Below are 18,434 nucleotides of genomic sequence, written 5' to 3'. Positions count from 1 at the left end.
TGGTTTAGCTCCTGAGTATTTAATGGACCTTCCATCGCCCTACAATCCATCGCGTTCTTTAAGATCACTAAATTCGAGGCTTCTGGTCATTCCTAGGATATCTAAGTCCTCTAAAGGAGGGAAGGCGTTCTCGTATTTAGCTCCTAAACTCTGGAATAGCCTTCCTGATATTGTACGAGACTCAGACTCGCTGTCCCAGTTTAAAACTAGATTAAAGACGCATCTCTTTAACCAAGCATTCACATAATGTTTACCTTTTATACCACTGTTGAATCAGATCGAATGCATTAACATTATGAACATCAGCTATGCTAATTATTTCCCATCTGCCTTTCTGCTGTTATCTCGGGACACTAGTCCCGAGGTAAGTAGCATTCGTCAGCTCCAGTTTGTATCCAGCCTCTCACGGAGACTTCAGATGCCCCAACACCTGCGGTGAGATGACTAAACACCTGTGAAGAGACGACTCGACGCCTGTGAAGAGACGACTCAAAGCCGGCGATATGTTATGCCCTAAATTACTACATGATTAACCAACTGTATTTTTCTATGTAAATTTCTGAAATGCACTTTCTGTAAAGCTGCTTTGAAACAATATGTATTGTGAATATGTATTGAAACATTATGTATTGCGCTATACAAATAAATTTGAATTGAATTGAATTGAATTTTCAATAAGATCAAAGACAGACCAAATTATCATTTCAATCCCAATCCTTGTAGAAGACTGTAGAAGATTTATTCTTCAGTACGGTATTTATCTTTTATTATGGGGAGTACAATTATGTTTGTAAATCTATTTCCAGTAAAGGAAACCTAGGAGCCCTGCACATGACATGCAAGAAAAAGAAGAAAATCGTGCGCACGATTTAGGCTACGATTTTTAATCTGCATCTGTGGGGTTTACGTCGAAACCTAAGAGTTTAAAAGGTAACTTGTTTATGTTATATTGACATTTCAGCACAAATTTTATAAAAATAATCCGAGGACATGTAAACCAGCTGGTTTCATTAACATTTAGAAGAAATTGTTTTAACCATTTTAATTTAAGTGTTAATCAGACAGACAATATCAATTTCACCATCACTGTAATATCCTTTATAGTCATGTTTTTCCAAAGATAGTTAATATTCGTGGGAGAAACTGAAATGGAATAAGATAGATATAGACAATTTTAAATTACAGCCCAAAACAGTATGGAGCTTATAATATGACACAATGATTTGAATTTGAATTGTATCAATTTTAATTACTGACCAGTGTAATCTAACAAAATTTAGAAAGGTTCTAAATTTGATTTCTTTTAACAAAGATTGAACATTAGAAATATAACGAATTGAAATGTTTTTATGGCTGAATTTTATAGACATGTATTTTAAAACCAGTTTATATAAAATACAGATTCAACTTTTCAAGATGAAGAAGAAATTCGGAACTTCAAATTCAGTTTTCTAAAATTCAAAATGCGTAAATTCAGATCGTACAGTATTATTCAAATATTCAATTTTTTTAGATTACACTTGTCAATAATTCAAATTGACACAATTCAAATTCAAATACTATTATTTTGTCATATAATAAGCTCCATAAAACAGTCTGCTTGCTACAACAAATTACATTTTGATCTACAAATTCTTAATGAGTTTGAAATATTATTTCTATTCCTATCTAATATGAAGACCATTAAAAGAAGTTATCCTTGACTGGAAATATCACAAATGCTCTGTGGTTATGAATGAGCGCATGTTCACACTCACTTACATTTAGATTTAAACCTGAAGCTTATGAAAAAAACTCAGTGTTGAGTTTAAAAAGAATTCGAATATATAGTTTTCTATGTGTTGAATTCCTATGATTTTAGTGTGTGGAAGACTTTTATTTTGGTATGATGACATGACGTCATAAGGCTGCACCGGGTCTCGTTCCTGCATCTGTGATTCAAATGAAGAAAGGTTTGTTTTTTATTTAAAGTGTTTAAAGCGATATAAACCTTGTAGACATTTTTACAGAGAAAAGAATTACTTATTATTAAGTCCAACATGCTTTAACATTAATGAACGTTATTTTTATATGAGTAAAGCTTAACAGAAAAGGTGCATTTCATTTAGCTCCCTATAGTGAATCGCCCACTGGGCAAGCATTATTGGAGGAACGGAGCTTTGCAAAGTTATTCATTGTTTCAAAGCGCTTGTATCATTGAAGCTGACGCACATGCTGGTCAAAACTGTAAATCCAACGAGAAACACAAATAACTGCAATGTTTCATGAACGTGTAGACTGTTAAATTATAGCTAATATACAAATCAATAATAAATAATTAAAAATCAAGTGTTTTTGTAATTTGTGGTCTTTTATTAATTCGTAGTGTTAGTTTTTTGTGTGTGTGTGTGTGTGTGTGTGTGTGTGTGTTTTTGGCTAACGTTAATCAGGTCATTTAAGGCCATCAACTCTCACTCTGACTGACTCTTACCAGTGAACTGAATTACTGAATTAGGCCTAGAGGTGATTGAGATGCACTCAGGGATTTAGCTTGAATGTATTTTTCTTTCTGTTAATTATTCTCATCTTAATTGTCAAAACACACAGGAAGCAACTGAGATCCACGTGACATTATTATGAAGATGACATTTCTTAAAGAGGAGAGTGAAGACATCAGGATTGAACAAGTATTCAGAGTGAAACAAGAAGATGCTGAGGAACAAACAAAGATGGCGTTTATTAAAGAGGAAAGTGAAGACATGAAGATTGAAGAAACATTCAGAGTGAAACATGAAGATACTGAGGAACAAACAGGTTGGTTTCATTCTCAAAGCTACATGATTTCCACTTCATTTAACCTCTTCCACTCTAAGGCATATTTTGGAATTCCGCCTGAATTTAACACACCCAAGTTTAAATATTCACCCTAGACACAAACAGTGTAGGAAATTTAAAAAGCTAGTGTCATTGTACAGAAAACCCTTCAAATTTACTAAATCAGATTGCAAAACTTAAAAAATAGCATGGTATGCTTTTAAAATATTACGATAAACATAAAAAAATAGGCCTTTTTTTTTTTTTTTTTTTTACAATCCTGTCTTTGAAAATCTGTGATTCAGGTACTGTTTGCTCTGGGGACCTGCTGATTATATTGTTTGACTCCACTAGGTGGCAAAATCCTACTTTTAATACACACCAAAGCACTTTACTTAATTATCAATTGATTTTATTAATTTTCATCCAGCTTTAATCTTTGTATCTGAGAAATGCAAAATGGCATAAAGGAATGAGACCAAGTAACATTGTTTGTGTTTTGTGAATAAAAGCACAACAAATTTATTCTCCTTTTAGGAGACACGCAAACACTTAAAAAACAGTCTTGTAGATTTTATGTGGTCTAAAACAAACCACTTGTACAAATTGAAACAAATAAAAATGATAAACTATAGAAATATGAAAGTAGCATATAAGTAACAATAAATATGCAAAATTGCAGATTGTGAAATACTGCAACATGAAGTAACATAAACAAAATAACATCATAAAAAGCTATGAAAACATTTGATACTCATTCAAAACAAGAATTATTGGTAAACTAATAACTAATTAATTAACTCATTACATAACACAAACTAAAGTTGTTGTATATCAATACGCCTCCATCATCCATCAGACCCGTGTTAACACCAGACAGTTTTGTGTTTTTTTTACAAAGGAGCTCGATATAGCAGTGCTCATTTCTGAAGTGTGTGTCCCTCAATATGCCACCTCCTGAAGCAGTTTCGTCCTGGCACAGAGCACAAAGGCACCTGACATTTTGTGCAGTACATAGGCGTTTTTACCTGTTTTCCAGCCAGGATGCACAAGGCACATCTTCTTCTTGCAGCTGTTCCGTCTGCTCCAAAAAATTCTGGAAAGCATTGCTCATCTTCTTGTTGTAGTCTTTGACTGTGTCAGGAATTGGAATTTGCCGTGTACACCACCCACCTGTGGGATTCCTTGAACGCCTGGTGACCTTCTCACCGCTATATGCCTTGTGCATACTGGAGCACATTACGACCTCCCTTGTGTCCATCCATTTGACAAACAGCAGCTTACCATCTCTGAGCCATCGGATCGTTCCTCTTTCTGCCTTTTTGCTGAGGTCATTTTCTCTGGTTTTGGGAAAACCTTGACGGTTCGGACGTATGGTTCCACAGGCCAGTGTTTTTTTTTTCAGCAAATCCATAAATAGGGTTGGACTAGTGTAGAAATGATCTACATAAACCTGATAGCCTTGGCCTAATAATGGAGTATTCAGCAGATGCATGACAGAATCATAGCTAAGGCCTTTGCCTTTGACTAGTGAATCTTTACCTTCGTACACAAAGAAGTTCCAAGTGTACCCACATGTTGAGTCGGCAAGGACAAAGAGTTTGAAGCCCCACTTAGTAGGCTTGTCCTTCATGTACTGCTTGAAGCCTACACGTGCTTTGGAAGCCACCATCCTTTCATCCACTGACACTCGTCGACCTGGTTGAAAGTATGTCATGCATGATGTCAGTATGTCAGAGTAAAGTGGCTTGATTTTGAATAGTTTGTCATAATCTGGGGTTCCTCTTTTCCGCGAATTTTGCAGATCCTCTTCTAGATTGCACAGATGGAGATTCCATGAGATGGCCTGAAATCTGCATCTGGACATCACTGACTGTGGGTACGGAAAATTGTAGATAGGTTTCCTAGCCCAGTAATCAGCATAGGTCTTCACCTTCACAAGACCCATGTAGAGAACCAGAGAGATGTATGCAAGGAACTCAGAAACGGTCAGAGGCACCCAGTGGAATTTCTTTCCTGCCGAAGATCTCATTGCACCATAGCTATTTGTATTTTTAACAATGGTCTCTAAAACAGAGTTCGTAAAAAAGAGCTGGAACAGTTGCAGCGGTGAATACGACCTGTCCATAGCCAGCTGTGGTCCTGGAATTCTCTTCGGTTGGAAAGGTGGCAGAACAGGATCTACATCCTCCACATTTAGATCATTCCACTTTAGTGCCTCGTCTGGATATTTCATCCCCTGTATAGAAGACTTTCCTCTGGTCTTCCTCCTGAAAGTCTGAGCCCTCTCAGGTGCCTCATATTCCTCATCAGAATCTGCACTGTATCACAAAGAAATAAGCAGTTTTGTAAACATTTGGTTGTTTTCACTGTAATAATAACATGCATTTCAAAATAATTTCAAAATGCTTATTTACTCGAACAGAATCATTTTATACTTCAAAATTAATTTAGTGAACAATACAATATAAATGTATTGTGCTTTTCACAATACACATAGTTTCAAAAGCGGCTTTCGTAAATTCATCAAGTTATTAGAAAAAGCAAAGTAAAACTTATAACCACTATAGCACATGAAAACACAATTCAAATGATTATTTTTATACATACTCATCAAAATCTGGGTCACCAAACACAACACTGGCAGATCTCTTGGTCTCCTGTGCTCTCCTCTGCTGTCGCACAGCATGTTGATGTTGTGAAGGAAGGGTGGGTGTGGGGATCTCAGGCCCATCTATGTTTGCTAGTTCAGATGCATCTTGGCTGTAACACAAAGTAAATTTTATATATATATATATATATATTTATATATATATGCACATACATACACACATACATATATGTATGTATCAAAACAGATTTAGTCAAAAAAAAATGCTAAATCAAGTTTCCAAATATTCTCTCAAGTTATAATTAACGTTAGCTGGCTCAATTACTGTACTTTTCAATTTCAAAATAAAAATATAAATGGTAAAATACTTAACAGCATTGTAAATGCAAAATTATATGAACTTACCCGTCAAACGCAGGGTCTTCTCCCTCAAGAAAAGCGGCTTCCACTTCAGAGTCAAAACTAGCATCGCTAAAGTTACACGATGCACCGTCACTTTCTCTTTCAAGCTCTTCTAATATTGCTTCGACGCAAGAGAACAGCTTATTAGCTGGTTTTCCCTCTCCAGATGCCATTTTTTAATCAAAACGCTCGAAAAATACAAAAATATCCACAAATTTCCTGTCAGTCGTCTTCGTCACTTGTCATTCACTTGTTACTGTCTACTCGCCTATCATCAACAACGTCGTGATACAACATACATTCATAAAAACCGGTCGTGATCCCGCCCACCTACTCCACTGATTCGTTGGCTGATTCAGCATGTGACTGGACTAGATACATGATTGACATGTGATTGGAAAGCTGTCAACCTCAGCTTTCAACATGTGCCTGATATGTATATCATCGTCATGATTAGAGGACGCTTGCACGTTTTGATGATGATGTGTAGATCGCGTGTTTCTCCGGTCGAGTGCTTTTTGTGTTCTCGACATCCGCGACATAACAGTGGATTATTTACCAAGAGGAGCTCACAGAAAAGTACAAATGGGCTCATTTGAAAGAAAACATCCTAAGGTAAAAGATGATATAGAGTTTGTGGCTGATTTTAGCTTAGAGCACCTGTAATCGAAGTAGAAATGAGACGTTTGTCTTTGTTTTTTCACTGAAATCATATTTTACTGCCCGATTCTTTTGGAGATAATGTGAACTATGATGTTAAAACAATAAAACAAACTACACAGTCACATTTCTTAGAATGAGAGCTTTCTTTTGATGTATGATTTTCCTGTTTTGTGAAATACGTAAAAAATACATATTCATATTTACATTTCTGCATCGCCATTTTGGGGGAGGAGCGATTTTGTGACGGTTGTTTTTTAAAGCTTTATATTAATTATTTGTGTTCCATATACACACATACAATTATATTCTGTGTAAAGATGAGATTTTAAGATTTAAAATGATACTATATATGGGGTGATAGTATCTCCAGAAACATAAAAAAAATAAGTTTAAATATAATGACGTAGCTCTTTTGCCCGCCCACGGGCGATCAGAGTGGAACAGGTTAAAGCATCTGTTTTTTCCCTTTAATATGCTCATATGATGCGAGCAGATTTTTTACATCTAAACAGCCGCAGCAGGTCTGTAAGGGCAGTGACGGGCTTTTTTTCAGGGGTGGCCTGGTAAGACAGCAATTTCTTTGGGGAGGTCAAAAATTCTGCTTAAAAAATCCTGCTTAAAATCTAGAGAAACGAATTTAATATCCATCTAACTGTGATTGCGTAAAGCCTGCGTCGAATACCTTAAAGCGAATGTGGAATGGAACGCATAAAACGAATTTCATGTAATTGCACCTCACCAAACACGGCCTAAAAACTGGATCATCATTCCTATGTAATTTTATGAATTTTTGCATGGCATAAATTCTCTTCCATGGACAATGAGTCTCCAACACAAACACGTGTTTCATGTAATTTGGGAGAAGTGTACGAATTTACGTGTTATAAATCCGGCAGATATGATTCTCTGAATTGCGGTACGATCTAACATGGTGAACTAACTTGACAGACAAGTCAAGTCACATTTATTTATATCGCTATTTACAATACAGATTGTTTCAAAGCAGCATTACAGAGATAACAGGAAAACAAAGTAACAAAGTTTTGTTTCCAGAAGAAAATAGCGTCACAGTCCAGCTTAAGTAAGTTCAGTGATGTTTCAATTTTGTTGTAAAAAAGTTATTCATTTAGTTAATTTATATAGCTTATAGCCGCTCTGGAGTAAACATTGATTGTCATCGTCCAGCTCAGTTCAGGGGCCTATACCATGAAGCCGGTTTAGGTGGCTAGCCAGGTATGTTTTACCCTAGTTTGCCCCAACCCTTGTTTTTAGGCAACATAAAGTGGTTTGGCTTTTATCGCCATAGTAACTAACGCTCTACGGCTAACCTGGTCCAGGGCAGGTTATGTTCCAGGTAAGAGGTTACAAACCGAACTTGGGCCAATCAGCTGTGAGCAAAGTGACACCACCTGTTTCTTCTCCAAATTAAAGGTCACTACATAGCAAATGATTTTTAAAGACAAAATCGTCTGGCTTTTAGTAATGCTTATTTGGAATAATATTTTTGTATGATATAGATATTATTTATGTTATTATTACACCCTTAATTGATCACACATGTACAATTTTAGTTTATGAATTATTATTATTACGCACAGTTTAAATGAATAAATATATAAAGGTAATCTAAACATGCTTTAGAATCAATAGATAAAGCTATAAAATAACTACATGTGAGCTTAAATGTTCAATTCTCACTATACCTTTATCAACTGAATAAACTAACTTCACAACTTTTACTTGCACTGATATAGCAAGACTTTTTCTTTTAGTTGTCCTCTTTCATAGACAGCTATTTTCTTCTTGCTGTGTAAATTTGTTTAAATTCTTAATATTTTTTCAATCTCGTAATATCCTGCAGAAGAGAGAAGTGAATCGCGCTGCTTCTCTCGTGAGAAATTAATCTCAGTTTCACTCTTTCTCAGCATGTGATTGGCTGTTCGCTACTGATGTCACACCTAAACTCCTAAACTCAGGATCAAAGCCTGAGTTGACAGAGAAAGTTGATGATCAGCATCATGATACCGACAAAGCCTGGTTGGATTGGTTTGGTTTTGTCAACTCTGAGTTTGTTCAACAACCATCATGGTACAGGCCCCAGTTCTCATATAATGGTGTCAATGCAGACAGATCAATATTATTGTTGAATATTAAATTAAATGTTACATTTAGCGAAGTCAACGCTATTTTTGTGGCGTTACTTTTACCTCAGTTCAGTCAGACTCGCGTCAACACATTGACGGTGCAATTACCAGAGGAACTATATTTGACCCAAAATATCAGAACCTCAAAATAATTGTCAAAATGTTTAGGAATAAATCGGTCAGATGAGATCAGAGAAATATTTTTTTAATTCTGATGAAGAGGAAGATTTTGACAGTGAGGCGAGTGTGAGCGACTCTGATGATGAGCTCCCATCCAACCTCCAGACTCTTGGAAAGGGTGATGATGTTGGTCTCTCTGCCACAACTGGTATCCAGGGAGAGAACATCCAATTTAGCCGAGTAGGAAAGCTCTACCTGGGTAGATACCAATAACTTTACCCCTCCTGGACCTTGTATCACCTTTTACAGCTTGAATTTTGGAGTGCAAAACCCTCCAGCATCTCCCATTAAGGTCCAGAGCTTCAATATGTTTTTTACAGAGGAGCTTGTTGGATAAATTATGGAGGAAACAAACCGGTTTGCCTCAGAACTCCAGGAGTGCAGGGAAAGATGGCAAGGTGGGTGTCAACTACCATCAAAGAAATGTACTTGTTCCTGGTGGCAATTCTTCTGATGGGAGTTCTCAGAAAACGATTCCTCCGCGATTACTGGAGCACCAACCCGTTACTGCAGAACAGGAAAGGAATGCCAGTTTTCCTAGGGAAAATGACGAAAGGGCAAGTTGAGTGCAGACAGAACGGAACACGACTAGTGGTAAAATGGCACAATGAGAGAGATGTTCTTATACTGGTGAGAGGAAGGTCAAGCCTTACTGTGTCCTTGAATACAACAAAAAGGCATTCTTGAGTGAAAAACAACAAAGTGGTACAAGAAGATCATCTTTTATCTACTTGACACTTCTGTGCTGAACAGCCACATTGTTCACCGCCAACTGTCAGGTTAGAAATTTACACAGCCATCTAAAATAACCATATCTTATATTTCATGCACATATTTACAATGCACATTACAGTGTTGTGTTCAAGTCCACAACCATATGGTCATATACTTACACTCTACATGCTTTCTAACTCCCCACAAATATAATTTACTATCAACAGGAAAGGTCATCTCTTCCCTGGAGTTCAGGACAAACCTGATGCTGCTGAAAGAGTTTGACACAACCCGGTGTCCACCCAAAGGGGGCCGTCCTGCTCTGGACACTTCTCTGCGGTTAACAGCGAGGCATTTCCCCACCAAAGTCCCGCAGACCATCGCTCAGGGCAGCAGGACAAGACGCCACTGCAAGGTCTGCCTCTCCAGCTCTCGGAAGACCAAGAAGAGGCGTCTCACAAAGTACATGTGTGCGCCATGCAACACTCCCTTGTGTGTTACTCCATGTTTCGAGGAGTACCACACTCTAAAAAATTACTGAAAGAAAAAAAAAGCACATCAATGACATCAATAATTATCATAATTTTCAATAAGTTTTCATTTGTTTCAGGGAACGTTTTTTTTTACTCAATCATTCCTGTTAAAATATTTGCATTGATATTGTTTTTACTATGTACTTTGTAAATACTTTGTCATTCATCAATCATTTAGTTTTATGCAGTTTTATACAAATAGTAGTGTTCCCTATGTTAAAATAGTTGACATTAAACGAACATGGTCACCATTTCATGCATTGTGCGGTTCAATATTTGTAATAAAACTGAATATAATATATTATGTTTGTTACTAACAAAGCAAAGCAACCCCACAGTGTAGATTTGACATCATGTACACTCTTTCCCTTTATTGAATGCATTTTAGCAGCTAATGGTGAATAAGTAAAGGATACAACCTGTAACGAAAACGTGGGTCAGGCTTTGGGGATATGTATTTTAAAATTAGTAATATCACAATTAATAATTATTAATACGGCTTGACCAAGATAATCATGCATGTTAAATCTCCCAAAAAGGGATAAAAATTTCCTGCATCTCAGTGGCGGAGCCAGAGGGGGGTCTGGGGTGGCACTGGACACCCCTGACATGCGATTGGCCACCCCGGGTGCCACCCCAAAATTGTATTTGCTACTGGCAGTTGCTGATGCTGATTTTTTTTTTTAATTACGTTCGCCGGCAGCGCTGCGCGCGCAGTTTTCAAACGGACGAGCAGAGGACGAGAGATGGTTGCAAGATACCGAACTTCACCGAATAAGAAAACATCATATTTGAAGTAAGCTTTTAAGGTTTAGCATCAGGGTGGTCCCAATAGCCTACATTAGGCCTAATACACGCATATACAGTACCTTGCCGTGTGTACGTTACAGTATACAAATGTCCTAGCTAATGTGAGGATAGGAGATCAAAACGCAGGCAAAGAAGAGCAGAAACAAGCAATATCATAATGCGATCACTATAGGACTATGAAGCTTTATGGGTGTAGGTTGTTGTTGATGGACTCGATCTACTGTGTTTTGATCATCATTATGAATCTTATCTAGATTTAGTCTTTGATAAAAATGAGATTTTCTCAGCTCATGTTGCTTTTTATGAAACTTGCCAACATTCAAGTGTTGATTAAAAAAAAGATGCACGAAGCTAGAATAACATAATTTTTTTGTTTTAAAAGCACAGGGTTTGTTCTTTCTTTTGGTATGTTCAGATATTCATACAACAAAATTTCTGGGGTGCCATGAAATTGTGAAAATGACCAAAACCACATTTTTTTTTATACTGGCGAGAAAGAATTAAATGTTGGTAATTGGATGATTATTAGAATGTGAATATGATTGGAATCATATTTTAAATTTGTCATATTTTCGAACAGGGTCAATTAAACATGAAAAGAAAGGGAGAGATATCAGTTATTTTAAAATAAGCACAAACATAGTCCAGTCATTTTATGAAAAAAAGGTTGAACAAATTGCAACAGAAGCAAACTCAAATAATTTTGTATCCTCATTATGTCCTGAGTAAGGAAACAAAGTCCCTAAGAATCCCATTAGGGGAAAGTTTCGAAATATGTTTCTGGGGATTCACTTTTTATTTTACTTACCTTTTGTCTTCTGCATTCTCCTTACCCTTGTCTCCTGTTCTTCCCTTAGACTCGTCCCCCAGAAACAGTCGCACTGACCCGGCCCCAAACCCCATCTCTTAATAATTAAAAAAGGCTGGTTTCTAAAGTACTTCTTCCTGCATCTATGTATTAATGCTCATGAGTAGCCTAAATGGGTTCCATTCAGACCTTAACATTAAGTCTTTTACTGTTATGTGTCAACAAGATTCAACAAGACATTTTCACCTGGCTAGACCCAATGTTTAGATCTGTTGTGGTATTTATGCAAATTACCACATACGTAATTATGCACCGTTTGTCCATCTTAACAAACAATTTAAAAAAACTTGGAATACATTTTTTGTTTGTCTTGATGTAAGTAATCAACTCAGTAATTTTCATGGTGATATCTAATGGTTAAACCTTTTACCCTATTCTCGTAAGAAAAAGAATGAATAGGCGTATAAATAGGCTAAATTTGTGTTTTTTTCTAAACTTTCCCTAATGGGATTCTTTGGGACTTTTTTTCCTTACTCAGGACATATTGAGAATACAAAATGCAATTTGTTCAAGGTTGACCCCCATTTTGGCTTAAAATGACTGGACTAACAGGCAGATCAGGTGCAAACAGACCCCCCAGCCCTTGCATCACCACTGGCTAGTCAGAGTCAGTGTGGTCAGACTTCAGAACCAGCAACAGGTCAGAGCATCTACCAGACACAGGCAGTCAATCACATACCCAATTCAGGAATTTAAGTTGAGATGATTTTGCCAGATTAAAAGGATAGTTCACCCAAAAATGAACACACAAAAAATTATTATAAATTAAATAATTAGAATTAGAATTATTATAAATTATTATAAAGAAAGAATTATGTTGTATTTAATCTTCCCAGGATAAGATTTTATATTGATGGGCAATAAAATTGTTTAACTTTTTCAAGGACATGTCTGCTTGATGCCTGCTATATCTAATAAAAGATAAAATATATTTGTTTTAATTTTTTTTGTAAATAAATGCAGCAGTTCATAACAGACACAGGCGGTATCTTATTTACTTGGTGCTTCAGCTTTGTTTTCTGCAAATATTTTGGATGTTCAACACTTATAGACACAAACAGAGTGACCCAATTCCTTCCACAAGCTTTTCCACTGTGTGTGTGTGTGTGTGTGTGTACTGTGTACCCCCGAAAGTAGCAGTGACCACCCCCTGGATAAAACTCTAGTTCCGCCACTGCTGCATCTGCATTCATATATGTACTTAGGCAATTAACACAAAGGATTATAATTAAGTGCATAAGTAGACTATATTTTACCAACAGGTTAAAATTAGCTCAATTGTATATCAATACTCAATGGAAACGGATTATAATTAAATATTTAATATATCAATTATGCCTATCATAGATCGATCGTCGGGATAATCTTAAAGGGGATTAATTTGTGACCGAATCATCTTTTTGTCCAGCAAAAACCTGATCATTCGATCTCAATCAAACCTCACAAAATTATCCTACTTTATAGACTTTCAGGAGAAGCTATTTTTCTGGCCAGAAGGAACAGCCTTCCTGTTCTATAATGATTCTTTAACTAGGCTATCAATAAATTTGTAAAGCACATAGCTTTGGATCGTATATACATTAAAGGGACTTGTATATGAGCGAAAAGACAGAATCAATAAATGAATATAATGCATTTAATAAAGGCATAGTTACGTATACCGGTTACTAACGTTACAAGGAATAAAATGTATTTACAACGACAATGAAAGAGAATGCATCAATAAAGAGGGAGAATGAGAGAGAGAGAGAGAGAGAGAGAGAGAGAGAGAGAGAGAGAGATCCGTATGGATCACAGTTCTGTAAAATTCACCTGGACAAAACCCTCTGAGAGACCACAAGAAATCAACATCAAATCTTACTGCAATGAAAGCTTAGTAAACCAAATACTTGCACATTTATAGCTCTATTGTGTGGCTGATATGAAGAAAGCGTGTGTGTCTCGATCCTGGGAGCGTCACGTGTTCACTCGTTCTTCCAGAGCGAGCCAAGCGCGACGATTTTGAATGTCCGTTTGAGGTGAAGTTGCCGGTTGATAATTCAGACTAAGTTCATTTCACTCGTCGGTGGAAATGAACCAAGCCAATTCGAAAATGGAAAATAAAAACTTAAACAAACAAAAAAAAGAAAAGATCCCCGGAGGGGGGATCACGCGGAGCAGTTACATGATGCGAAGAGAGGAGAAGTAAGAGAGAGGGGAGAGCGATGAACTGTTCTCTTTAAGGAACTCAGTCCACTCCTCTGTGGAGTGCCACTGACCAATAATCATTCAGCAAACCTTGAGCGGGAAAGTTCCTTTGTCCTGTCGGGAGGCACATTTGCATGGTTTATGACAGTGTCAGAATTTAGTCAGAATCACTCTAAATATGGTACAGCATAGTAAAATACATTTTACGGTATGTTCATATACATATATGGCTTGGCCGAGTCGAGAGATGTCGTTTGATACCACTCTGTGTTTGTTACGCATACAGGGATATATATATAGTCTTAGACTTTTATAGAAGTCAGCTAGGTTCAGCTACATAACTAACAGTCCTAGATAGACTCGATAGTATAAAACAGTATAAAATTCAAACATACAGGAATACATCATGTTTACATTCATGTGCATGAATATAGTCATTCAGAGTTTGTCTAACACATCTAGAGAAGTCATGATTACACTAAAATGGCAATAAAACACCTGGGTATGAAGGAATATATCGTATTCTTTCCAGAATTAGTCAAGTTACAGATTTCAATGAAGGAATGTCTGTTTCTGTGTGTGCGTTTTGGAGAGAGCTTTCTCAGTCTCTTCGGGGGGCGATTAATATCTCTCTCAAGCTCGGACCTAGAGCTGGGGGGAATGTGTAGACCGTTCTGGCATCGCTCTGAGTGCCATAAAAGTGTCGAAAGGGCCATCTTCCCCAGACTTTTTGGCGCTGAGCTGGTTAATTATTAGACAGAGTCAGAGTTTGCAGTTTAAGGAAACTTAGCAAAAATGTGTTCATTAACAACGATGATTCGGCTTACACGAATCATGATTCATCCAGACGCATACGCTACAAACTGGTATTATGATTGTGCTACAACAGTCTGTGAAAATAAAAGACAAAAACCAAACCTGAAACTGCACACGAAAAATTAAACATTAGCTGACGTTCATTACAATGTGTTGATCAGATTCGCTAAAATAGTACAAAAGGACACTATTGCAATTTAGTATTGTACTATTGCAAGTTAGTACAACAACTCTGATGTCAGAGAATTACAATTAAATTTTGTTAAGGCATTTCTATAGTCCATGCATGTCTACAAATAATTTGGGCAGAATCTAAACATTTACTCGCCAACTAGTCCTCGTGTGCTCATGTAATGCAGGGCAATTAAAAGTGAAACAAAACGTCTGCATAAAGTGTTGATTGATGTGTTTTTATAGTTTATAAATGTTTGCCGTTAATTTTGTGAGGTTTTAAATAGATGTCGACTGATTGATCGGGCTGATTTCTGGCATACTTTTAATCGACATTGGCTGATTGTGCTGCAAAGTAGGCAGAATAATAATAGGATAATAATAGAATAATAGGCAGGCGCATCTAAGCATTGTTGTGGAACGTGTGAAAAAAAAAAAACCTGATAACAAGCCCAGCTGCTAAATTATTATAGTAGCCTATGTTGTATAGATAAACTCAGATTTTATCAATTCTGTTTCTGTACCGGAGAATTTCTGTCCCTCTGAGGCTGCGTGTGAGACGGAGCAACTCATACTCTGCAGCCGTGCCTTAGCCCCACACAGCTTTAGCCAGGCCCGGTTCTGCGGGGGTGCTAGAGGATGCTAACCACCCTCAAACACAAGCAAGGGAATCCTCAGCTGATAATGTAATAATATATTGGCGAAACAGATTTGGAAAACGCTCCTGTGCATTTTTATTTGTGCTATGGAGAACGTCAAATGAATCTATTTTCAGGGTGTTTTTGCAGTGGTGAACAATGTAGCCAATCACAGATATAGTTGTTGATTTCTTGAACGCAATGGTCAATCAGAAGCGTTTAAGTTAGTCAGACTCTAACTGCTCAAAACGCCTGAGCATTCTGTGTTGAGTTATGCAGGCTCGCGAAACCTCTAATTAACAAACAAATGGTGCATCCCAATTCTCATACTTATGCACTATTATGATGTTTTTAAGTATAAATAGTGTGAGTAGTGTGTTCACACTGAAAATTCCAAAAAGAAAATTCCCTCGCAGCGGAGGGAGAGGGGCATGGGCATCAGACTCCGATGTTGAGTGACAAAATAACCTTAAAAATTCATACACTACACTGATTAGTACATAGTGCGTCTTTTGGGATGCAGCTAAAGTGTAGACATGATGCAAGTAAGAGATTTATTGTGCATTGTTGGCAGTTTCACTGATCATAACGGAACTTTATGAGATCGTGATAAACTGACAAAGCGACAGCATTTTAGTGATCGTAAAGGGACCGCTCTTGGGTCATTTTCGAGGCTTCTATATAATCCATTGAATAAAACTAGTTTTTCATGCTGATAAGAGGACCGATAGACAATTTTGTGCACTTTTTTTCATCCAAAAGTGTATTTAACTAGGTCTACATTTTTTGATTGCCTGTTTTGTGTATTTAATATTTAACATATGTATTATTTTTAATTAAAATTATACAAGTGCACTGATTGGAGTGGCTTGTGTACTGTTCAATGAATGTTTAATTTAAGCAGTTTTCTGTATCACTTCTTATTACTTAACTGTTAGATTTTGTGAGGTAAAGGGGAAAAAAGAAAATCAGACAAACACATCATCCCAAAACAATTGATCATATGTCATCCATCGGCTGCCCTGGTTTCTAAATATCGGCATCGGCCAGAGAAAAACCCATATCAGTAAATTTTTAAGTGAAACAGAGCTAAACGTGCTAAATTACCTACATGCTCTCCTTCAGACTCTCCAGCGCAGAGAGTCATTCGATAAGCTCACTGCTTATTCTGTGGAATCATTTGATAGCGGATTGAAATAATGGTAAAAAAAAAAAAACATGTGAAAGGGTTAATGCAAGGGGCTGAGGCGGAGCTAGACAATGCTACGCAGAGCACTGTGCAGAGAAAGAGTGAGAGTGCACCAGTGGAGCTGGCCATTGCTCTTGGCACTCATATCACTAACAGTTATACAGCCGTAACCCTTTTTTGGTTGAGGGCAAACAGACAGACTTCTGCGTATTTGTTCATTGCAGGAGGGCATCAGTGAGATGCAATAATTATAGAAGGAAAATGTTATCCTCACTGGAATTCTGCAGGTGAGCAGCGTTGGGGATCGTCCTCTGGGAAGGAAATTCAACGATGAGCTGTTAGATGGCTTCATGAACACAACGCAGTTCTGAAGTGTCAACTAGTCTCTCCCCTGTGAAGGCCTCCTTCCCTTCCCTTTACCTCTGTACAGATAAACCATCAAAATAATCCAGTTCACATGGCTATATGAAAGCGATAAATATTTCTGTATTATAAATTAAGGCCAGACAAGTAATTTGTTGAGGTCAATTTGGAAAGAAAGACTACATGCCTGCGCACACACACACACACACACACACACACACATATATATATATATATATATATATATATATATTCAAATGCCCATACCTATAGACTAAACACGTATTACGCATGTGCACGCTATCAACGTTTTCACAGGTTTGCGGGTTTTTTCAAGATTTGCATTCTCGAGCCACCAGGCACTGTTGTGTGAATGAGCGGCCGCAACGCGTTAAGGGTTTTCTATTAGAACTGTTTCGTGTTAGCGGCCCAATAACTAATGATCTTTGCAACGGAAGTGAATCAATCAAAACTTTAGCTGGACAATAACTTTATTCCTGAGCTGCTGTAAAGTCAAAACAATCTCTGTTACTTTAATTTCCTATTATTTCCTATTCCTATTACTGTAAAGCTGCTTTGAAACAATCTATATTGGTAAAAAGCGCTATATAAATGAAGGTGACTTGACTTGACAACGTAGCTTTATGAAGCTTTATGCATTCCGATAATTCACAAAATTATCGGAATGCATAGTTGATATCAAAAATTGGATGACTAGTAATTTCCTACTACTAAATTCTGAAAAAACAGATTCTAATTATTGGACAAAAAACTTCCACACGTAATAACCTAGAATACCGTCTAACACTTGATGGCTGCTCTGTTAAGTCTTTGTCGTCAGTTAGGAACCTGGGTGTGCTCTTTGATACCAATCTTTCATTTGAAAGTCACGTGTCTAGTGTCTGTAAAACCTAGGGCTGTTGGGATAACCGCAATATCGCAGTGCCGCGCTACTGACAGGCCAACTTCAGAGGAATGCAAGTAACCGCAGCAACCGCGAACCGCGTTTTCTTTTTTCATAAGGCCACCCTTCGTAGTTCGTACCATGTGTATTGAATGTTAAATAAGTTGATAATGATAAAAAGACTGTTTATCATGGTGATTTGTACAGAGGATTCGTGGATTTGGACTTAAGCCTAAACAGACAGTGAATGTGTTCGACTGAGCGCGTGCGATTACCTGCGTCTGTCTTTGAAGTAAAGTCATGTATATTCGTGAAAAGGTTGCCGTTTCCAAGGAAAGCGAAATATTTGTCGTAGGCTATCATCCTTTTAACGTGTAAGGGTATTTACCATGAATGGCGTCAGCGCTGGTCAGCATTACACAGCGCGAGGAAGCCGTGGGGGGAAAGC

At 37.2% G+C, this 18,434-nt stretch overlaps 1 protein-coding gene across 1 annotated transcript in view; it reads left to right on the top strand.

Moving 5' to 3' along the window:
* The first annotated feature begins 1,878 nt into the window (after positions 1–1,878).
* LOC143742495 (uncharacterized) overlaps positions 1,879–18,434 on the top strand; it is a 42,538-nt gene continuing 25,982 nt past the window's right edge. The window contains exons 1-2 of the mRNA XM_077235377.1: positions 1,879–1,952; positions 2,587–2,793. Of these exons, the coding sequence (XP_077091492.1) occupies positions 2,616–2,793 (178 nt within the window). The 5' untranslated portion in view covers positions 1,879–1,952; positions 2,587–2,615. The remainder of the gene's footprint in view (positions 1,953–2,586; positions 2,794–18,434) is intronic.

This window comes from Siphateles boraxobius, unplaced genomic scaffold (assembly GCF_051911475.1).
Source record: "Siphateles boraxobius isolate OS27281-9 unplaced genomic scaffold, OSU_SipBor_1 19, whole genome shotgun sequence".
In the NCBI taxonomy this organism is placed as follows: Eukaryota; Metazoa; Chordata; class Actinopteri; order Cypriniformes; family Leuciscidae; genus Siphateles; species Siphateles boraxobius.
Note: the sequence above shows the minus strand (reverse complement) of the source record. Positions and strands in the feature narration are given on the sequence as shown.